This window comes from Tyto alba, unplaced genomic scaffold (assembly GCF_018691265.1).
Source record: "Tyto alba isolate M040663 unplaced genomic scaffold, T.alba_DEE_v4.0 Super-Scaffold_28, whole genome shotgun sequence".
Taxonomy (NCBI): domain Eukaryota; kingdom Metazoa; phylum Chordata; class Aves; order Strigiformes; family Tytonidae; genus Tyto; species Tyto alba.
The window spans coordinates 9184558-9208101 of NW_024881302.1; the positions used below are offsets into that span (position 1 = coordinate 9184558).

The following is a 23544-nucleotide window of genomic DNA, read 5'->3' on the forward strand; positions in this document are numbered from 1 at the left end:
ACACACCGTCATGTTAAAACTTTATTCCATATGGATTTCTTTAGGCTACATGTCATGTAAACAGTATCACAGCACTAGCTCTTCTTACAAGGACAGTAGAGAAAGTACTTATTTTCCTGGGGTTTTTTGTTGGATTTTTTTTTTCCTCCTTCCTACCACTTGTATACTACTATCACCTGGAAGTTTAAAAAAAAAAAATTAAAATTCTGATTGGGATAAAGCTTTGAAGTACTTGGAAAAAACAAACATTTTATCTACTTAGTAGCTTATGAAATAAATCTGTTATGGTCTCTATTCTGTAAATGCTTCACATTTACCTGGAATTTATAAGCACTAGAGTCTTTTACAAACCAGCATCTGTGGAAGACTTATCTCTCACAGACAGTAATAATCTACTGCTGAAGTGTGGGGCCAGTTTATCATTACAGCTGAAAACGTTACCACCAATACTAGGTGGAACACATTACGGCACAGATAAACTTTGACCCCATGTTAGAGTAAACAGCATATTGATTCATGCAAAGCCGGAATATTATACTAGTTTAGTTCTTGGGATTCTGCATTTCCTTTGCAGGCACGAGAAGGGGAGTAATCTGCAGTCTGCCACTCACCAATATTGGCCATAAAAAATACTTTAATATAAGCAAGGAGAAAAATTCAGCTCTAAATGTAGTCTTCCTAGAAGTAGATCTGAAAAAGTGTTTTTTACTGCAGAATTAGCAGAATAACAAGACAACCTGGCTAAACAAACAGCACTTTATTAAACTAATATAGTTACTTTCTTAATGCTTCAAAATATTACAGCATTTGCAAAAATGAAAAAAGTTTAAATAACATATAAGAAGTTACAACTGAGAAGCAAAACAGGCAATTTAAATACCTAAACATATATGACAAAACTCAAGACCTAACTGCATACCATTGTTGTGATGAGGCAATGAGAACAAGGAAAATATACCCTCAGAATAATGTAACATCTAAAGATATATAAAAATTTGTACCATGACTTAATGTATGACAAACCCCAATTTTCCTTGTATAATAAATATAAACCATTAGCATGGTGTGCTTATACTATTTTAACAAAGGCTGTTAAGGCTTAAAAATATTTTTTAACATTCAAAACATTTTTGGTGTTCTGAGCTTTGACCCTTATGTATCAAAATGAACAAATGCTGCATAAAAATTTCAAGAGATAGTACAAAACTCCAGTAACAAATGGGAAGTCAAATACCTACCTACCCACCCTTTCTTTCACCTAATTGTCACAGACTTAATAGTAGCAGTTATTATTACATCCCTTTACCAAATTCTGTGGAACATTCCGTTATGCACATAGACTTAATATCGAAATGCACTGCTGCTTAATGGTTGTTCTTAATATTAGTTTTACAGTGACCATGTACGATGCATATTGACTTCTTCAGTTCTCATAAGGAGTGCACAAAGATTAAATACTCAACAAGTAAACAATTACATTGTAAAGGTCAGAGTAGTACAGTTAAGTGCTTATGAAGCAAGTGGGGAGAAACCCACTTGTTCATTCTTTCCATTATTTGCAGAAAGATCCGGGACAAGAGGACTCTTCTGTGTCAAACTTCCATTACCTTCTTGCTGCCTTAGATGACCCCTGCATACAGGAGAAAAGAATGGATTTACAATCTGTTCTTCCAGAAGATTATTGTCTTTAACTTTTTGTTCAAAAAAGCTAAGCAATGCGAGATGTAAACCTGTCTGAGACTCCTGGAACATCCACTGTTGGTCTGCCAGAGCTTCTCTCAAAAGATACAAGATAAAAAGAGCAGATATTATCTGTTTTAACATCAAAGCTGTAAGTCACTATGACTGGTCCGTAGGTTGGGCTGTGTACTCGGCTATCCTGTGGAAAAAAAATAAGTCTTTCCTGGAGTTGATAGGCAGTGTTATGGAGCTGGCAGTATGCCCTGGAGGAATGTTACAGAGCCCTGGAACAAATGCAAGCACATTGGGCCTTGTACCATGGTCTTGTCATCCTGATGATATCACAGGCTCCATAGACAGTTTGGTGTGTCCTTGAGAGCTGTGCATGAAGCATAGCTGTGATGAAAGGGCAAACTGAGAAAAGTCTTGGAGGGAGCAGCTGTAATTTTTCTTCTTGCTCTTCCCTATGCTTAAGAAGTGATTATCATTACTCATTCCCTATTAGATATTTAAGCGAGCAACAGGTGGCACTCCAGCACAACCTGGCAGTGCCTCAGCCCAGGCCTGCCTGGCAAAGGCACAGCTCAGGCAGTACTGACTGGAACAGGCCTCCCAGCCTAAAGCACTGGGAGACATGACTGGCAAGCAACACATGCAGCATCCAGCAAAACCTGTAATTTCTATTTTGGGCACACTGTCCCTTTTAAGTACCCCTCTGCCTATCCCAAATCTACAACTAATTTTGATCCATTAACCTACAAATGCAGGTAAGCAGAGACAGATGGGTCATCATGAAGAAAGAACTGCAAAAGGTTCATCCTCTAAGCAAAGTCCAGTTTGGAAGTCTGTTTTAATGATGTTTATAGCAACAAACACTCTGAGTGAGACAAAGTTTATTTTATTGCTTGATGTCATCTTGTGTTAGCACATGCACATTTAAAGACTATTTATATTTCCTCTTTCCTAAATAGGAAAGAGGGCATGTACTGACTCTCATTAAAGTATATATTGATGACAAGACATTTATATGCTGCACATTAAGCCACCAAGGTAGCCAAAGATGCTCTAGCATTCAAGAAACATTCGTTAAGCTAAACAACAATGGCTCACTTAGAATAAATGAAGTATTTAATGCAATAGTACAGTTGCAGAGTTTGAAATCCAAGCACGGATCAAGACATCAATACCTTGAAGCGTACCAGTAGTTGACCAGAGTTGAAAGCACGACATAACAAACACTCAGTACTCCAGAAACTCCCAGTGAAAGTGCACCCAGGCCACACAGCACACACAGGAGGGCTACGCCACCTACAGCTATTACAACACCTAATCAAAGAAAATCAGTTTGTTATTTAAACAAGTTTATATACAAGTAAATTAGAACTGACATTCTACCACAACCCCAATTTCAAACCATTAGGGAAAACAGTCTTCTGCAATCAACTAGCTAGCCTCTATAAAAGCTATGCACGGTTAAGATAACTGGTTTAGGCTTATCGTGGCAGCTGAGATTAGAAAGGGAAATAGTATTTCCCCTGTATAGACTACAATTAATCCTATTACTCTTCTTGTATTAGTTTCACTACTGCTGAGACCTGAGGACTACATACAGAAATACTCAATTGTTTGAACTGGGAACTCCAGAAGAAAGGGGAAAAAAAAAAAAAGGAAAAGACATTATGCCTTAAAAGGGAGTAAGTAAGTACATATATGCATGCATACAATACCTTCGATGACTATCACCCCAATACAGGCCATTATGGCTGTTGTAACAACAAAAATCAGGAAAAATGCAACGGGAATAGCAGACACTGCAATAAACATCAGGAGTGATAAGGCAACAAAAGGATGGTCACCTAAATATTGGCCAACACGAGAATTCATAAATGCAACAACCTGTGGATTAAAGAAAAACATTTCAGATTTTTTTTACCTCTTGCCACAGATAACTTTTAAAGATCACTGCTAATTTAGTGAAGTACAAGTAGCATATTTTTCTAAGTCTACAGCTTGAATAGACAACAGCTGTTAACTGTATTTCAAAAGCATGAGGACTTGCTGCAAATTTAGGTAACTTCACAGCAAAGATACTTCTACCAACAACAGACATATTTTTCTTGGACCTTCCAGCTCCATTCTTGCACAAATTATTCTGTGTTTCTTGATTGCTGAACGTGTGGGAGGACAGCCCTTCCCATAGGCTCCTCAGTGTTCACTTAAAAAAGGGGAGTACCAATTTCCCTCCCCCACAAAAAAAGAGAAGTTTTGAAATTGCATTTAAATAGATTGGGGTGTGATATCCTGGTAGTTATGAAAGGAGTATCTTAATAAATATATCAAATTATAATTCAGACGCACATTTGAGTTGCTGTGGATGGACTGCATCATGGAGTGCCATTGCTTCTGCAGTTCTTGCATTTCTTTAGACATGTTGTAACCTCAGTCACGATTGTGAATCTTCTGAACAACCAGTTTTCACTCAGCCATCCAATTTTCCCTAAAATTAAGCTACAATTAGTAACAGGCTCATATAGATGTTTTTTGAAAATTAAGTATTTCTTTTGCAAAAACAGAGAATGTAGATTTCAGATGTTAATGTGATCCAGAGAGTCTAAAACATTACTTTTACAAAAGTACATGTAATGTAGGGGGCTTGTGTCCCTGAAAGCTCTTCTGAAACACCCAAGATACAAGGTGACTCTCACCTTCTTCCTTTACAGCATTAACCCCGTATTTAACCATGAGGGTATTGAATTACCAGTAAAAAGGTCAATACTAACTATCCGCATGGACAATCTATTGCTACTAGTGCTGGAAACTGATAACACATTAATGAGACTGGCTTTTGTGAGTAGCCTCACGTTCAGAATTTAAACCATACCCTGTACAGCTTTAAAACTCCGCATAGGAAAGCAAAACGCTTTCAAACACTCTGAACGTATTTAACTGTGACCGTTTAAAGGCAACATCAGCTCAAATATCTCCATTCCTCCGCTAATCCATTGCTGCTAGAAGTTTTTTCCTGCTTGTAAATCTAAACAGTCACTGTGTCAATACTACTGTCTTATACTCTGCCTACATACACGCCCCCCCCCCCCTTTGTTTACGGAGTATTTTCATACCGCAGCGTTCACCTTGTTCCCGGCAGCGCGGCCGAGGGACGGACCGAGAGGGGCTCGTGTCGGAGCGAGCCGGCCCGCGAGCCCGCGGCGGTACCTTCACCACGCCGCGGCCCCCACCGGACACTGAAACCCGAGGTCAGGAGCCGGTTAATCACGCCCCGCCAAGCCGCTGTCGCCGTCCCCTGCGGCCGCTGCCCTTAACGCGGGTCCCGCTGCGATCAGGTTCGGATAGGCCGCCCCGCAGCCCCCGGCCGGGCGGAGCGGGGCGGTGCCGCTCCCCGCCCGCCCTCCGCCGAGTCGGGGCCCTCCCTCTCACCTGCGGCTGCTGCCCGCTGGGCCGCACGCCTCTCGGTGGCTCGCCCTCCCGCTGCACCGCCCGGCGCGGCCCGGGCTGGGCCTGCCGGCGCCGAGGGAAGCGCCGCCGCCCTCCCGCCGCTGTCTCCTCCCCGCGGGGGCCGGCGGCGCGGCGAGCAGGGCCGGGCGCCCGGAGAAGGCCGGGGCAGGGCCAGCCGTGGCGTGGCACTGGCACCGCGGGGCAGTGTTTGGCGAGGAAGGGACTGAGGAGGTTTCCACAAACCGCCTAGGGCTTTAGGGGGTTTTATTTATTTCCCTTTTGTGTCCTTTCACCCTCCGGGCCCTGCCGCAGCCGCTCAGGTCTGGGGACCCTCAGAGCGCGTCCCCGGGTTTCGCGTGGCGTTAGGACACACAGCCTTCATTTTTACCGGATTACAGCTGGGAAGTGCGGATCTCTGCGGGAGGGGTAGGCGAGCAGAGGCACGCCCAGCCCCGGGGGACGGGGGCGGTGCCGCCGGGAGGAGCGGCCGGGACCGTGGGGTGCCGCGGGAGCGGCGCCCCGGGGCTCCGAGGGGCTGAGGGACGCGCCGGTACCGCCGCCATCGCCAGCTCCGGGGGTTGCAGCCGCCGGAGCGGGGGCTGCGGAGGCAGCTTGCCGTGAACGGTGGCTGCTCCGGCAGGCCCGCCGTGTCAGGGGGTGGAACGGCAGCCGTGAAACACTCCAGCTGGCACAGCCGCCTTCCTCCTGGCTCTGGTTACTTGTTCCCACACGTTTCCACCCTGTCCTGCTGCCTCCACGAGCATTGGGGTGGCCATGCGGCAAACCTGTTTGTGGAGATGCTCCGCGTGAGGAATAATTGCTTCAAAAATTCTGCAGGGTTTTTGGCAAGGTCGGTGCATCCTGCAGTGTCCCAGCGTTTGGATGGGACTCATCACCTCAGAAATGAAGCGTGGTGAGGTGTGTTGCACAGTGCTTTGGTCTGGCCGTTTTCCAGAGCCACCATGAAGCTGTTACATGCAAGCATGAAACTTCAGTGAATCCCCAGCTTTCGCTACATAGATTTTTTTTTAATGCTGTAAATTACAGGCAGAAAATAGTAAAATATTCATGTTTGTCACGACTGCTTTAGTCACTCTTTTTGATCAGTACCACCCATGAGAGTATTGCAAAACTGAACATTAATGGTTTCATGATTATTTTTCAAAGGCAACCAAATAAATAGCATGTTTAATTTGGAGTGTGCTGGTTTTATAATGCAAAGATAGGTTTTATAAGTATGGGGGTTTTAACCTATCAGACTGTTAGAGCTCTGTGTCTTTAGATGCTGATTTCAATAAGCTCATCCAAGGATCAGTGTAGACAGTGGAAAAAAAAGATAGATTTTCATGTTAATGCAAATTTGGACCATGGGCTCTAAAAGACCAACACAAGATACCTGCAAGAAGAGGATAGTGAGGGCAAGTTTATTCTGCTTGAACTGTTAAATTTTTTATATCTTATATTATTAAAGTGCATACTGTATTGATATTCCTAGTAGACTAGTGTATATAAAATAAAATTTCAAGTTGTTGATTTTGTATAATTTTTTTTAAAGTGGGTATAGGGAAAAACTAACTGGTAGAAGTACAGTGTGACATAATCCAGTGATAATGGCATTATAAAGTTTAATGGCTCCACCAAGTTTTGAAGTATATTGGACATTTTAAATTTCTGGCTGTTTTTGAAATATGGCATAGCTGCAATTTTGGAGATAGTCTTATAGATCTTAGTAAATTATTTTCCTGCTACGGATAATTATTTCTTTTGCTAGAAATTGACATACCATATTTTTCTATAGAAAATAACTTTTGAATGTTTACCAAGCAACACAAGTAATTTATGTAATTAATTTAACTTCAAAAGGCATGCATATGTAAGCATTCAAGTTGTTGTGCACAGTGCAACAGTAGTTACTGTAACTGTTTCTTAATTGAGCCTGTCTTCATGCCAGTGTCAGCTTGAACTAACAGGAGAATACTCATGTTGAAAACCAGCACTGAAATATTCGGAGAGTTACCACACACACTACCCAAGCAATTGCCAGTTCCAGGATTAGCAGGGCAGGTTCTGTGCCCCTCACTGCTGGCTTGTGTTTAAAGAGCAACTTAGTTTATGGTAGGAACTTTCAGGTGTGGCCAAGCAGGAACAATGTTCCACTTGTAGTTGGTATTAGGTCAATGTATAAGGAAAACTCTGCAGTTAACTCAGGGATATCAGCCATTCTCACAGTTTACAGAAAATAGAATAAAAAATAGCATCCAAAGATGTTGGGAAAAAGTTTAAGTTAAAATGGAAGTCTCGCTGTGTTGGCAGAACGTGTGCAAGGTCTCTCTTGAGGGTTGGTATAAGGAGACTGTGCTAGATTTCATGTAAGATGGTAATAATTCCCATTTGTGAAGAAATGCGGAGGACTCTTTCAGGACATGGTGATGACCATGAGTGTGAGTCAAATGCATACAAGCAGACTTAAGAGAATTTGGAGTACAAGTATCCCACCTGCTGTCTTTGGATCTTCAGGGAGTTTGATTCTGAATGATAGAAAAGTGGTGGAGATGTTTGGGGTCAATATTCTGAATCTTTAATTTTTTATTTTTTTTTTTTTATTTCCTCCTAAGGAAATCTGAGTTTATATAGCCTTTATTGCTCTGGGAGCTCCTGTGCAGTGTTTTCATACAAATGGCAGAATCTCTTAGGACTACATTTTTAGTACCTTTCAGAGGTAAAATGAACCTGTATCGTTGCTCATTGATTCCACAGCTGAATCTCCCTGATCACAGCTTGGTGCAACACTGTGCTGAAAGGGGCTGTTTTCTCTCTGCTTAGGGAAAAGAGGGAGGAGGGAATTCTTGTATCCAAGCACCAGCTACGCTGTAACTGGGGCAACAAAGCTGAGGACTGAAAGGCAAGAGTGTCAGAGAAATTCACCAAGCTGGAACAGGCAGAGGGACTGGTAAGAAGAGCGCCTGCAGGTAGTGCCTGCTCTTATGTACCTCCTCAGTTATGCACTCTGGATGTGTAAGGCATGCTGGGCATCTCTCTCTTTTCCCATTCCTTTTGATGTGTGCTTATTTCTCATGGCAATTAATGTGTGTCACTGCCTGCTGTAAACCACAATTAGGGCCCCAGAGACCCTGGGCTGTTAGAAGAGAATGAGCTGTGGGGAGGAAACTGGTTTTGGAGAAAGTGGAAAGATCAGGGTGCTTGAAAGACATCTGGAGAGATAAGGATTAAAGTGAAAAGTGAGCTTGAAGAGGAATGGAGAGACAGACTGTGTAGTTTGGAGGGGAAGAAAGCTTAGTGTTGTAAACAAGGAAGGAGAGAACTGGGATTTTTCTTTTGCCTGGCAGTTGGGATAATATTGTTTTGATATCTTGTGTAGTACCTGAAATGAATCTCTAATTCTTTTCCAGTGCATGTAACAAGGGTACTTATATTGAGGGGGAGGACCAAAAACTTCTAAGCAAACAAAAAAACAAAGCAAAATGAAGCCAACACAGAGCCCGAGGCTCCTGAGTGTAAGTTCTTTCTGCAGTGACTGTGAAAGATTGATAACTTTTTCAAAACTTTAGATGAAATTGGCCATTACTGGTGGGTAGTGGTTTAACACTGCAAGAACTCTTGCTTGAAGACAATTGTTCTTGTTGAATATTCCTTGGACGTAAGCCTTTATAATATACTTCTTACTAAGAATTCCTGTGCTCAGTTATTTGACTTTGTAAAAGGTTAGGTGGCATATAAATCAAGAGTTGCTTTAGGATGAACAATGGCTTTCTTAATAACTTGCACCTTTAAGACTGAACAAATCTCCTAATAAACCACATGGTTTATTAATTTTCCAAGTACCCTAAGGCCCAATCCTTTAGTCATTAATCAAGAGCAATTGATGCTGTCTTTGGCGAAATACGCCTGGCCGTGATAATGTCTTGATTTCGGTGTGTCTGTATGCAGGCACGTTGGGGAATACCAAGGAGGTAGATCAGATCAGTCCTTTTTCAAATTTTATTCCTAAATGGGCTCTACTTTGATATTGAGGAGGGCAGAATTTTGTCTCCTGGAAAACTAGGTTCATGCAGCCTAGTTTTTTAGTCGTATATCAGAAAGCAATAACCATGTACTCAAAATGTATTATAAATAATGTAAAAAAATATTATATGTTATTCAAACATAATTGTATTGGGTAATAACTTCCTCTTTCATGGTGATTTACTTACTGGCATTCAGATACCACATACTTCCACCTCCTTTTTCTGATAGTGTCACTATGTATTTGGGAATTTGTTCCTTGTGAATCTCCTTAACAAATTTGATTTAGGAAACTCAGAGCAGACTAGGGGTGAGGTTTTGGCCTATACTAAGGAAAGTTTCCATGCAGAAACATCTTAAAGCACTGTGAGACTAAATAATTCTGAGAAGATATCCTTAGAGAACTTTGTATGGCATCCTGGAAGGCCACCTCAAAGTATTGTCAGCTTGAGAAGGTATTAGGTACTATGACATTTGTATTAATAGACTTTGCAGGGTCCATGTGAGCAATCTGTTCTTCCAGTGGCATCCTGGCAATATAGCTTCTGGAACTGGGCCATTATAGACATGAAAAAATCTAGTGTTTTTTTTCTCCCCAGTTCACACAACTTGAACTGTTTCAATTTGACGGTCTGGTAGGCATTAATATTTTAATATCCACTGTTTATAGCATTATAAACTCCACATGATATGTGGAGTTTTTAGTATAACTAAAAATATTCAAAACAATTAGAATTGTTTGCAGTAATATAAAAATGTTGGTTTTTTTTTAATCTGACATTTATTAATGATTAGAAGTTTTGTCAAATGACTACAAAGAACAGTGCAATCTGAATATCTGTTTTGCTGAGGAACCCACTCCACAGAAAGTCCATTTCCTTAAAATTAGAAAAGTTGCAATATGTCATTTTCAATGAAAACTGAAAGTCTCTGTTCTTTCATAATGAATCTTTTTCAAAACAGTCTATTTAATAAATGTCTCTGAAGTTGTTTTTAATTTCTCTCTAGTCACAAAACGATTCTGTGTATAACATGAGTCATGCAAAACAGTTACCAGAGTTACCGCCCCTACCTGCTTCTGCTTCAGCTGCACCTTCAGAATTGTATCAGGTACGTGCTCTCTCCCCTTCTGTCATGGTATACATTAAATTGCATGTGCTAGCATGATTTTAGGCATCATATATTACCAAGCCTCAGGCAGATGAAGTAAGGATAGGAAGAACTATTTCAATTACTCAGTTAAAGTACTAAGCAGATAGTCAGGTACTTCATTAGGGCTGCTCTTCTTTAGAAAAGTGTTGTTACAACTTCTGTTATGATTTGGATGTTAAACCTTGGCAGTTTAAATCTGTTCTTTAAATTATTTGCTGCATAAATATTTTCCTTCCAAACAATTTGTGATTTCTCTCCCCCTTGCCCTCCCCACCCCCCATACTTTTTGGCAGAGCACAAAAACCCGAGTTAGACTACTGTTCCGAAACCATCTGACAGCTTGGCAGGTGCAGCATAGATCAAAATAGATAGCTTGTACAGCTGAACAACTACAGTCTCTTCTTTGTGACACAAAAATTATGTATGACAACACTTAAGGGGAGGAAGAAGAGAGAGCTGGCTTTCCTCACCACAAGTACTTAACAACTGCTCACTTGGCTCTTTTGAATCAGTACTTCTGTTCATCTAAGATGTCTTTCTTTAGAAAGATACTGTTTATGAAGTAACTGAAGTAGTTTCTGATGGAGAATGGGTTATTTTGGACTTTGTTTGAAAATAGGAAATTTTAAGTGACACATATACTCTACAATAATAGTAAAAACCTGAAAATTATTCAAGGAGATGTGCATAAAAAGTTTCTATTTTCATCCAAAAATCAGTTGGACTTCTGGGGAAGTGTTAAGGGTTTGTATAAGACGTAAGAGCTGATTTAAACAGTCCTGGATTTTTTGCATTGCATAAGCAGTAGATTATTACCAAGTGACTTTCTTCTTTTCCGGAAACAGCTGTTCTTCTCTGGCCAACTTTTTGCCCAACTTTTTGCCCAAGGGGTTCCCGTTGGTATCACAATTAGCAAGGCACTTGCTCTGCACCCAGATGCATAGAGGGATAGATAGCAGATAGATGCCCAGGGATAGGTAATAGGTAATAGGTTGTGTTACTCCGATGAAGCAAGAGATCATTTAACAAGATGTAATACAGAATCAAGTTAAATATTTATTTAGACTAAAAGCATTAGGAACCATGGTATGAATCATGATTCTATCTTATGTATGTTTTCTCTCTGAGGGTATCTTGATAAGAAACATACTTCTTGATCCCATGTCCCTTATGCCTGTGGGCTATCTCATTCAAGTTTAGACATCTGGACTGATGAAAAACCAATCAATAGATATCAGGTCACTTGAGAAAACATGGAATGAACAGCCAGAAGAAATCTATTACTAATCCTGTATTGGTGTGAGAGAGAGAGAAAGATGAGAGCTGAATTTTTTAACTTGTATAGTTGTTCAACTATTACAAGCATTGAGTATTAAAAGTAGAAAGGTCATTAACAAAGGCTTGAGAAATAAGAATTTTTGAAATTTAAGCAAATATAAAGAGAAGAAAAGAAGCAAGGTGGAGATGTGGGAGAGTAGAGAGTACTGGATAATGTACTAATGCCTTTTCTTATCTGTAAAAAAGAAGACCTTGATTATGCAGAAAAATGCAGAAGTACTCCTACTGATGCATTGTGTAAAATTATTCTTATACATGTGTGGAACATCAGGGTCTGAAAACAGATTGGTAGTCAAATGACTGTAAGTCAGACTTACGTATTTGCTCTTTATACCAATTGATCTTTAACCCTGTTCTAGCTCTAAGAAGACTCTTTAAATTACTGTGCTGTGTAAAACTATTGCTTTTTTTTCCAATTTCAGCTTGTCCTCAATAGCAGCTGTTATCCTCCTTTGATGCAACAAGCATCATGGACTTTGGCAGCTCCATTCAAAGAACAGCGTTACTACCGAAGCCCAAGTGACTCCATAGCTAATAACTATACCCTTACTGCACGGGATTTAAAATTGAAAAATGTGCACAAATTAAAGCCCTCTTCAGTGACAGGGACATCACTGAGTTCAGCGGAGCAGAGAACAGACTCGCCGTGTATCCATATTTGAATGTGTTCATAGGTTTAGCCTTGCTTGTTCTATACATTTTTGTCTCTAATTGCTTATCTGTTAAAGCATCATCCCTGTAGAAAATCACTTATCCCTAATAAACACCTACAGTCTTAACACCTCAGAGTCAGTATAGGTAAATTTCCAAAAGCATGCCTAATTTTAATAATGGTAAGGCCATTTTCTGATTAATTAGGCTCATCCCTACAAGTAATCACATGTAGTTATTTGGAGGGAATTGTTTTCAAAGCAGAAAATGAACAAAAGACAAGTTAGCTCTTATTATTGTTAGAAGTAAAAGTACTGACAGGAAAGCAGAAACAAATTCGATGTGCACCTCTGTTATGCTGATATTCATGATGGGGGCTGGGCATTAAAATGTTTACCTGAGGATCAAATCCAAGAAATGTTGCTTCATACACTGTTTATATCTAAAACATGTATCTGATGTATTTGTTAGCAAATGTGCATATGTAAATCCCACAATATGATGTATGATATGCTGTTGATTCAACACGACATTGTGATATAAAGCAAATAAGGTTAAGAGTTTTAATACTCTTGCTATTTAAGTTTACCAGTACATATGTATCAGACGTTTTATGAAAACAAGTTGTTTAGGCTTTGAGTATCTTACCAGTTGCAGGTGTCAAATTAACTCTATTACTTAGTCTGAAAATTCCAGAGTAAGTTGTTATTAAAGAGATTTGTTTCCTAATTATCTAGTTAAATGTCCTCTGTATCAAGGGTAGGACATTCATATACCATAGTTTTCTACATAGTGTCAGTCTGTCTGTGAATATACACATCCTACATTGTTGCTTTGCTTTCCTGAAGTGTTAGAAATTGTTTTGAATCCCAGGGATGGATGAGACATAATAGCTTCAGTATCTTCTCTGTCCCTTTATACACTGTTTAAGAAGGGTTTGATTTTGTTCATTGAGTCTCTTAACAGTTTCTTTATCAACTGAGTTTTCTACTCCATATACTTCTCCAGTACATGGGTGGGATGTGGGAAGCAGGTCATGGTACTTTTCTTGGTGAAAAGGCAGGATGTACTAATTTTGTTAAAAGATCTATTTATTTGTACTCTTAAAAGAGCACATGGTAGTAGTTTGTACTTCTCATTTTTTTTAGTGTGCATAATATTTGGTGGAACTATACATCTTACAGAAATGCTTTTATATTCAAAATAGAAAGTCCCAGTGCATAAAATACAGTTTGTGCAGGGAGGCAAGTAAGCACTAAAGTTTTAAGCATGAGCAGAATGCATTCCTGAAGCTAGTTTATAGTCCCAGAATTAGCAAAATTATTTAACACATGATTTTAATATCTTGCTAATGCTAAATCAAAACTAAAGGTTTCTTTGTGACAGTGTAATTTCTGTTATTTCATTATCTGATTAATTGACTTAGATCTGTTTTCCACCAATCTAAAATAATAATGTATTTGAAAAATATTCCTGCATGTGATTTCCTTAACTGATGCTTAAAGCTTCAAAAGAACTTGATCCTTCTAGGAAAAAGCTCAAACTTACACAAAGAAGTCAGTGGAATTCTGATAGGTAACATACTGTAATGTTATAAAGATACAGGTTGTTACAATCAGTCTAGATATCTGAGTTGTGATTTAATATTTCTTTTTACTTGGATGCTACATTAAACATCCAAGCATGAAATGTTAAGTTTCTACAAAAAATGTATGTACATCAAGATTGAAATTCCATGGTGTGCTAAATGAGCACCTTTAACTGCTTCTTTGCGGCAGGCCAGATTTCAGTCTAAGTCATGCTAAAGGAAAGCTTTCATGATTACTGGTTTGAGAACCCAGAGTTTAGTTAATAGAGATGCAGACTGTAGAAATTAACTCTTACAGTTTTGCTGTGCGTGTTTAAATGCTCTGTAGTGCTCCTAGAGTTGTGTCAAATTTGGTGCTCTGCTGTAGTGAATATTTTTATCTTCTTTGTGCTTGTGTTCTTCATTTGTAAAATGAGGAAATCGTCCTTTCTGGAAGTTCTATGACAGTAACTTTCTTACTTCTTCTTAAGATAACATGGTGATGAGTACCATAAAAAAGACAAAAGGGATATTTAAATTATCTTCAACTAAGGACTTGATAATGTGAAGTAAATCAAGAATGGAGTGATAGCTTGTTGGCTGAGTATTGTTCATCCTGAGCAGTGTGGACAAAATCCCTATAGAAAACAGCATATAATAATGAAAACGAAGTCTGTAGTGTAACATTTATGCAAATGAGCCAACTTGAAATTTTGGCTAAGATTGTTAAGATTTGGGTATGATAATCACCTGAAAATAAGTGGAGATCTTGGGCAATGTAAATAATAGTGCTCATAGGTCTGACCCTGATAGAATTGCTTATAAGATACTGTCTGAGTGGTACCGTGCAGTTGTAAGGTTTACATGATTGTATTCTTTCTGTTAAAGTAGTATGCTATGTTATATGATTTTGCTGAGGGCTTTTTGTGAGTAATTGAAATATTTCATAGATTTCATAGATCATACTTGTCCTCAGTGCAGTGTAAGTGGTTTATATAATGCTTGTCATTTGTCCATATTGATTTAAGAATCCATTACTGCTTATTTATCCAATAAACTTACTTTTTTTTTTTTTTTTTTCAGAAGCACACCAACTTTGTTAGATAGTTTGGATCCCATTACACTGCGTGCAACTGCCCATATGCCAGAATTGCATGCCATACATTATACAGACAACCACCCATTGACCCCAGAAGAACAATTTGTTGTCATGCACTTACATGAGAAGGAGATAAGTAAGCGAGAAAAGCCACCTTCAAGAAATGATCTAGAGGTATTAATATAATTTCTTTTTAAGATAAAAGTAGCAGAACTAATAATCTGCAATATTGGTCAGTAAACTGTCTACTTAAAAGTAGTTGAGAAAATAAGGTAGTACATGAGGTTTAGAAGATGTAAATATTCAGTATAGCAAACTGCTGTTAAATATTGTTCACTTCTTTCCCATTTGTTTCTCTTTCTAGCTACTCAGTCTGATTTTTGTTCTGATGGGATTGCAAGTAGAAGCATCTTCCAAAATTTATAACCTCTCACATTGTTGGCTAGTACTTTGCAGATCAATAATTTCATATGCTGCACTCAGTTTTGTTGGTGTATATGCTTACATCAAAACAGATAGAAGTATTGTAAAAATGTCAGGCACTGATAGTGTTTTAAAAAGAACCAGGAGATAGATAGCCAAAATCCATTATATTCAAACACCTTTCAGTTGCAGAAAAGGTTAGAGTGATGGGAAAGCTAAAAATATTTTGTAGTAATTCATTATCTGTCAGAAAATTAATACAATAAGCATAATATTTTAAACATTATTTTTTAGCGGTACTGTTACTACATATATAATGGAGTACAGGAAGACATGCTGGCACCTCAGGATAAGGAAGTGATTAATGTAATTTTAAAGCATATTCCAACTCACATTCTTGCTAACCCAGACCTGAAGAATTTACTTGCAAGTTTAAAAGAAGAGATTCAGGCAGACTATCGTATCAGCCTCATGAAAGCCATTGGTAAGACTCAAAATCTCTCAGCAATTCAGAGTATGTAGACATTTATTGCACTTTGAAAGGAAGTCTGAATTCTATTCTTAGCACCCATGGAGAATTCCTTTGGGGTCACTAAAACTGCAGTAGGTATCTGAGAGAATATAATCTGTGATCATGCTACATAACATCACAATTTCAACAGATATCTGTTTACTAAACCCTACATCATTTAAATATAATAATTTACAAGTTCAGTAGCTCTGGGTCATTTTGCCGATACTTTTCCAATTTTCCATTCCTAATTCAAATCCAAATCACATTCAAAATGTGTGATTCTGCATCATCTCATCAAATGCATAAAGAGGGTGTTGATCAAATGACAGTGGGCAAGGAGTAATCAATTTGTAGCATAAGAAATTAGAAAGACACTGTGTCTATAAAGATTGTGAAGCACTGCAGCAAATTATTCATTGATGAATGTGCTTTGAATCATTGATGGATGATGCTTTGAATTGCATCATAGGCAAGTATCCCTCAACATCAGTCTAAGTATATTTGATCCTAATGTAGGGAGAGGGTAAACTAGGCTATTTTAACAGATAGTTCCCAAACAATTCTTTTTGTTATTCTGCACTAAGCCATTGATACCCATTAGCAGCCAAATTCATCTGTGTCATAACTCCACTGAAGTCAGATGTTACACTGTGATCATGTCACAAGTTCAAAGAATTTAATTTAAGACATTACGGGATTAATTAGGTGATACAATAATGTGCATGTTTACACTGCTCCTGTTCAACAAATAGAAGGTCATCATATATAAAGAAATACAAAAGAACACCATAATGCTTGGAATTCAGTAATGCCTATCTGAAAGTGAATATGGAAGAGACAGTTCTGTAGAACACGAGATTTTTTTAATGTGCTTACCAGTAGTTTTACAGTTCTCAGGTTTTCCACATGTGAATTAATTCCTTTCAATTTTCTCAAATATGTTGACCAATAAGTAGGTGTGGCCTCTTTCATGACATCATAAAAAGGAGAAATTGAACAGTTCTCACTCTGCTTTCTATAGTCTCTGATATCTTTCTATGTACCCTTTAATTTGCCTTTTATCAATGTCACAGTTTTAGTGTTGGTAGTCCCTTTTTGTCATAACGCTAGTGTCGGCAAGGGGTAGTGAGTCTGCTTCCCAGCTTTTGTTAATCTCATATGTAATGAGCCATTGATCGGAACTGGTAACACATCTGATTTGGCACTTAGCAGGTCACAGATCAGCCCTTTGAATTTCATGTCCTTCCTAGATGTAACAGATGATTCATAAGATTTCTGTGTTCACAAACATTTAAGAAGCCTTCTAAAAATCATTGTTGAAAGGGAGATATTTCCACCCCAGGTTTATGGATGAGTAATCTAAACATGAGATAAATGTACTTCATCTGGAACAATAGAACAAAAAGTCGTTTCTCCTGCCTCCTGTTTTTAGAACCTGGACCAATTCTTGTTTTCTTTTTCTGAAATAATTTTATAATCAAATTGGTAGTTTGATTATTGTGTTGTATTTAATCCTAAAAATATGCAAGTAACTATATGACTGTATAAGTTTTAAATGTGCAGGATGACACATGACTATGACTTCCTGAACTATGGATAAACTGTGTTTTCATATGTAAGTTTTGACTATACATGCAGTCTGACCATGATATATATGAATTGTTCTAGTTGACTACATCTTGATGGATCCAGCTGAGACAGAGAGACTGTTTATTGCAAGTACCCCACAACCTTTTCCCCAGAGAGTTGTCCGTGCACCAGTCCCATGGCACAGCTCTTACAAAGAAGTGAAAAGCTGGAATGAAAGGAACCTATTCATAGTGAATCCGTTGATGACCACTTTGCAACAGCTCTGGCTTTCTCAGTAAGATGTCTTGTTCATAGGATCTTAATGAAGTTGCTGATGTTTTTATTTTATAACTTGGTTAGAGAGTGTATCTGCTGACTTTTCTACATACGCTATGGAGATCCTAGGGGGACCAGTGGAGAGAAAGTGTCAAAATCTGTTCTGTTTTCAAAAGAATATTTTTTTTCTGAGCCTGTAAGAATTTCAACATAAAAGGATTGTTTGCTGCAGACCCTGAATGCAAGCATGAACTTGTTTTACATGTCCACAGTGAAGAATGGATAACTTCATGCTATGAAAATATCATCCCCTTTGTTAAAAGATGTTATCCCTAAGTTAAGATTCAATGCTCAAGTAAATAGTGATTTGGAATTCTCATCTTAATTCCTGAAATTAACAAACTTAACTCTTAAAACTGAGTCTTTTTCAAATATCTGTAGTTGGAAGTTGTTCTGGGAACTTTAGAAAATTGGTTTTCTTATGAAGTTAAATATGGTAGTTAGTAATCCTGAGAACTGTTTTTGCATTTAAGTAACATTTGCAGGGATTTAAACTCTTGCCTGTTTAAGACTGTGATATATGTCATGCTGATGAAATTTTATTTTTTTTTCCCCCGCAGGTTAGTAATAATGGAATACTAATGGAATAGGTACTTATTACTAATATGGAATAGAAGCAGTGGGTGTCATTCTGTATGTTCTATAATGCCTGGATACACTAATGAATCTAGGAAAAGAACAAGAAATTGTTATGACCATCTTAGAAAAAAATTAACACAATTTTAAATATAACAAGTACAAAATGAAATTTGTGAAGCCTTTTATGTTTGCCAATAGCAAAAAAAAAAAAAAAAAAAACCAAACAACAAACCCCAAAACATTAGAAGTGCACTTTTTGGACAGTTTAGCAATGAAGTGATATGCATCAATGAAATTATATGATTCATGTTTATAAATACATATGAGACCTTCCTGATTGCATTTCATGGTTTTTTTTAAACAGAATTCCATAAAATATCTACAACTTGTTTTACTTCCATAGGTATAGTCATCTAAGGTTTGTTCGCACTGAAGAAATGCTTTGTAGAGACCTGCCACTGTTTCCTACTGAATTTGAGGAGGTCATTCGAAGACACTGTGTGGAAGCTCACAGTATTCTTCAGAACGAGTCAGTGCCAACTGTAGTAACAGTAGATAAACAGAGTATCTTAGGGCCTGATTTACATTAAGCTCCCTTTTTAAAACAGATCTTGGACTGAGATGACACTAGTCCCAACCACGAGGCTGCCAAAACAAAGGGGAAAATAGCGAAGAGGGATAAACATCTGCATGCTGAAAGAGTTATTGAAACTGCAAGAGTGCTTGTACAAGAGCAAATGGGAATAAACTGACTATGAATAAATGTAGACTGGAAATTAGAAGTTTTCTAACCATTTTAGATGTGGAGTCTAAATCTATAAAAACAGTGACAGAAAACCAAACTTTTTAAATTATGGAAATGGATCCATTTAAGAAAGGGATTATATGATATAAGGTGACTGCATTCTGCCACCTATCTTCCAAACTGAAGTTTCCCACTTAATGATTTAATATTGCCACTAGTATTTTGTCTATTACTTTGTCTGTTAACTAATAGTAGCGGCCCATTATAACAAGAATCCTTAGCTTAAAAGCTCAGCTTTCCTCTGAGTCCTCGTAGGTAGAGTTTTGTTTGATATCTAGTTAATAATTCCCTGCTAGTCCTTTCAATTTTGCTCATTCTTTGGGTAATTTCTAAGCTTAGATTTCATTGTAAAGAGCAGAGTAAGACTTGTAAGCTGTTAAAAACTTTGTCTCCATATTATTTCATTATAGATGGATCCCAACTTGTGCATCCATTTTCCTTGATCAGAAAAGGAAATGGCTTCATTTGGCTCCTGAAAATGACTCTGATTCCTCTCAGCAAGTTGAAAGCTATTTTCATTCAGTGTCAACTTTAATGTCGTTACAATTACGTGAGATGGTTGTTAACTCCTTAGAAGATCTTCTTGCATTTTTTATGATCCACAAGGTATATGCTGCAAAGTATATCTATAGTTCTGAGTGTTACATGGAGATAGTAATTCATATAGCCATAAAATGTAATGCTTTTGAAGGCTAAAATATCCTAGATAGCTCTTGCCTCCATAAAAAATGGCTGGATCCTGGGTGTTTCTTTTTAGTTTTATTTTTCTTGGCTTTAATTAGGCAAAACACTTAAATGTGTTTTTCTGAAAGCACATGAATAATCCTCTTTGAAGTCAAAAGTGTGCATAGTCATGCATGTAATCCTTTGTAGAGGTAATTTATTTATGCGATGCCTCTGTCTATACCAAATGAGTGCCCTGTATTATTTCAGGTAGTGCACATAATTATAATAATAAGCATTGCATCTTGAGAATTTTTACTCTCCGTACACTGTATTTGCTGCGATAAAGTTGCATCTTAGTGGCAGTGAGTTCTTTAAATATCAGATCATCCAGGATCTGTGATGATAAGACAAAATGAAACAATTAAATAGAACAAATGTGGCAGATTAAATACTGCATCGCAGCCAGTGGATCACACTTAATACAGTTGACTGTCAAGCGTTATGCTGAGCCTTACTTACATCTGGGTGATGATGATGTTGCTGATACCTGGGGGTTATTTTAGTTTTTTTTTGTCTTGTGGGTTGGTTTGGATTTGTTTGATGTTTTTGGTTTTGTGGTTTTGGTGCTTGTTTGTTTGTTTTTTAAATCATTATAGTGTCTACATTATGAGTCTAGTCATGGATTACGACTCCATTACTGTAAAGGCAATTTGAGGGTAGGGCAGTTCTTATTAACCATGCAAGGCAATTAAAAAAACCAGGATCTTGTATTTGATTCTAGATTTCATTTCTGATAGGCATTATGGATATTTTTTTAGAGCTTTTGTTTTGTATGGTAATTAGTGCTTTACTTCTGTTACTTGAGGAAAAATCAAGGCAATTATGCTTAAGTCCAGCTTCCTAATTCAAATATTTATAGATTCATTTAGAAGTTGGCACCTTAAAATCTTGTGTATTGGGGCATTAGTGTTTTGAATAAAAATCAGGGAAGAAGATCCCATTTGTGCTGTGTAGTTAAGAGTTTTGGGGGAGTTTGAATCTTTTAGAAATTATTATGGTTATAGCTGATTTCTTTGGCATGTACAATTTTAATTCTTTTTTCTAAGGATGGAAGTGATTTTACAGAACCATATCAGGAAATGCAGTTCTTTGTACCTCAGATACTAACAGTCAGACTTGGTTTGGAAGAACCCAAGATTGTCTTTGAGCCACCTTTGAAAGAATGTTGGGATTTAATCAGTCATTGCTTTCAGGAGATCCTGCACAGTGCTGAGGAACTTCCAAAGGTACTGGACAAGTTATAGCTGCATACAAAATATAACATGAATAAAAACTGTCTTATCACATAAAAAGTTATGAATGAGGCAGAAAACTGACAAATAGAAGGTAAAAATGAGGGTCGTCTATCATGAGCTGTGTGTACTGTTTTGATTATAGAAGGTAGCATAGGAATTATTATTTTTGAGAATCCAGTTATATTAAAGTCCTAGTTTGATTTTCATATAGTTTTTACAAACAAACTATGTGTGAAACCAAGTGGTAATTATGAACCAGAGCCTTTTCATATTGCAGTACTTTTACCAAGTAATACATTTTTTTGAAGTGGTGGGTGAATGGGTAATAGAATACTTTATTTCTTCTATTGTATGTGTTATTACATTATTTGCAATGGTTTCCTATAGGTAGAAAGATTTCTGTTTCCAGAATTAAAAAGAGATAATCTCACTCTCAGTACAGTCAAAGCAGATGAATTATTGTTTTCAGAGTATGTGAACAAACTTGAAAAGATATTTGAGAGCAACATACTTGGTCCGCAGAAGTAAGTTTTTGCTGTTAACTCTTTTGCCCCTACAAACCCTCAGATTCCTAACACTATCCACTTGACTCAAACAGTTTGAGTTTATTTGTTTCTTATTATAGAGAATCTTCACATTGGAATTTTATATTTGTTTTTGTGATCTTTTGTGATTAAGGTATTTAAACGTGTACAGGAAATACAGCAATCTTTTAAACAACAACGCACAGCAAGATGTCACAGATTTCTTGAAAGAAGGTCATTCTTTAGAAGCTTTAACAGAGGTAATATGTGACTGACAACGCTTCATGTTCATACAGCAACTAGCACATCACACTTGACTTCCCAATATATTGCCTAAGGAACTCCCACTCAGATCACTTGTTTTACCCTTGTGAATACTAGGGTCACCATCTCAAGTTACACGGTCCCTTACTGTAGGTTTGCTGTGCAAATATAGAAGGAGGTTTCTTTATAGCCTTCTGTAGGTTATGTTGGGTCTTAGTAGAAGTCCGGTGGAAAGTTGACCAGATTATTTGGTGAATCTGCAGCTTGCTGGTCTTTTGACTGTCTTGTCCTTAGTCAGCCCTGTCTATTTTTCTGTATGCATTACTGAGTTAGTCTATGGCTAAATACTTCTTTAGGCAACTTGTGGTGTTCCTTAATATGGCATATTACTGTGCAAAGCTTTCAGCCCTGGAATCTGTGGATAGGAGCTGAGCTCTGGAAAACACAAAAATAGTTTTTCCTTCTTCTATTTGGAATAGATTATCCATTTGCTGGGTGGGAACTAATTAGCTGTTGTTTAGAATTTTTCATCTGTAGACTTTAAGGAAAAATAACAGATGTATCATTTTCTATTTGTAGAAGATTGATAGTTTAACAGAACTGAAGAGAGAGATTGCTTCCATGCATGTTACTGTCCCTCTGGCCTTGTTCTGTCTGGATGCCTTACAGCTGAATGAGGAACTCTGCAATCGGACCCAAAATCTTAAAGATAGATTGATTGAATTTGAAGTGATGGAAAACAGAGAGTTAAATAAAAGGTACATGTTGTTAACATGCATAGTTCTTCCTGTCTGCATGGATGGATGCTGTATATTTGTGGATGAGATAACTTTATTCATCTGATGGGTTTTCTAGTGCTGACCAGACAAGTGCAAGGCCACTGAAGTGGGTATTTAAAATTAACAGGAACAGAAATACTTGTAAATAAATATCTGACTTAGTCTATTTATGTCATACATAGGGATTAGACTGGAAACACTGTTCTTTCCTCCTTAATTGACCTCCTAGGATTTGGGTTGAGGTCCTTGCTTCCCTTGCTGGTGTCCAGCTAAAGCAATGTGAAGAATGTATGATGCAGCTCTGCGTTTGTCTTGTCCCTAACTATTTTTTTCTATTTTTTTTTTCCCTGGGGAAGTAATGGTCCTGATTTAATATCTTGGCAAGTTTAAATAAATAACTAAATATAAGACCTTGAAAATACAATTTGACTCCGATGTAATGGGATAGTCCTGTTTCTGTGAATTAAAGACATCCCCATCCCATCCCCCTGCAAACACCAAAAATCGTCCCTCCCCACTCCAAAAAGCCCCCAAGCAAAATACAACAAAACCACCCTGGAAATTAAAGAATGTTTTCACAGTCAATAGAGAGACAGCCACCGTGAAGGAATTATTCAACCCCCTTATCTAAAAAGCATCTCCAGTTGGAGATGAACCTCAATCTAGAGGGGCCTCTCTGCTTCCATTTACTGTGGAGGGGATCTAGACAATGAGCTTTATGCTCAGCACCTGACATTTGGAAAGCCTGAGCTGGTTTAAGTGAACCTGTCCTTTGTGTGTGGTTGCTGTTTGCATGCCTGCTGTCTTTATAGATACTGCAGTAC

General features: G+C 37.9%; 2 protein-coding genes across 4 annotated transcripts in view; one reads left to right on the top strand and one right to left on the bottom strand.

Moving 5' to 3' along the window:
* Positions 1-146: 146 nt before the first annotated feature.
* LDAF1 (lipid droplet assembly factor 1) lies at positions 147-5527 on the bottom strand. 3 transcript variants are annotated; one of them, XM_032983770.2, is made up of 5 exons: positions 5119-5527; positions 4039-4177; positions 3408-3576; positions 2868-3006; positions 147-1630 (listed from the first exon to the last, which is right to left on the bottom strand). In XM_032983770.2, the coding sequence occupies exons 2-5, from the start codon at positions 4108-4110 to the stop codon at positions 1510-1512; spliced, it is 501 nt and encodes a 166-aa protein (XP_032839661.1). In that variant the 5' UTR covers positions 4111-4177; positions 5119-5527; the 3' UTR covers positions 147-1509. The 3 variants fall into 3 exon arrangements, with proteins under 3 accessions (XP_032839661.1, XP_032839663.1, XP_032839662.1); XM_032983772.2 differs by lacking the exon at positions 5119-5527 and adding an exon at positions 4815-5110 and having other exon boundaries at positions 4039-4176; XM_032983771.2 differs by lacking the exon at positions 5119-5527 and adding an exon at positions 4803-5110.
* Positions 4830-23544, top strand: part of DNAH3 (dynein axonemal heavy chain 3) — a 68552-nt gene continuing 49837 nt past the window's right edge. The window contains exons 1-15 of the mRNA XM_042798386.1: positions 4830-4937; positions 7960-8105; positions 8547-8651; positions 10168-10269; positions 12072-12297; positions 13806-13875; positions 14951-15140; positions 15684-15873; positions 17572-17767; positions 18791-18916; positions 19603-19798; positions 20965-21144; positions 21541-21677; positions 21832-21937; positions 22521-22699. Of these exons, the coding sequence (XP_042654320.1) occupies positions 8619-8651; positions 10168-10269; positions 12072-12297; positions 13806-13875; positions 14951-15140; positions 15684-15873; positions 17572-17767; positions 18791-18916; positions 19603-19798; positions 20965-21144; positions 21541-21677; positions 21832-21937; positions 22521-22699 (1931 nt within the window). The 5' untranslated portion in view covers positions 4830-4937; positions 7960-8105; positions 8547-8618. The remainder of the gene's footprint in view (positions 4938-7959; positions 8106-8546; positions 8652-10167; positions 10270-12071; positions 12298-13805; positions 13876-14950; positions 15141-15683; positions 15874-17571; positions 17768-18790; positions 18917-19602; positions 19799-20964; positions 21145-21540; positions 21678-21831; positions 21938-22520; positions 22700-23544) is intronic.

Bases quoted from the DNA above. Each gene is read 5' to 3' on its own strand.
- LDAF1 (XM_032983770.2), bottom strand. From the start codon at position 4,110: ATGTCTAAAGAAATGCAAGAACTGCAGAAGCAATGGCACTCCATGATG. The intron at 3,007-3,407 runs GTATTGTATGCA...TTCTTTGATTAG, and splicing joins TGGGGTGATAGTCATCGAAG to GTGTTGTAATAGCTGTAGGT. The intron at 1,631-2,867 runs GTATTGATGTCT...TCCTGTATGCAG, and splicing joins AACTACTGGTACGCTTCAAG to GGGTCATCTAAGGCAGCAAG.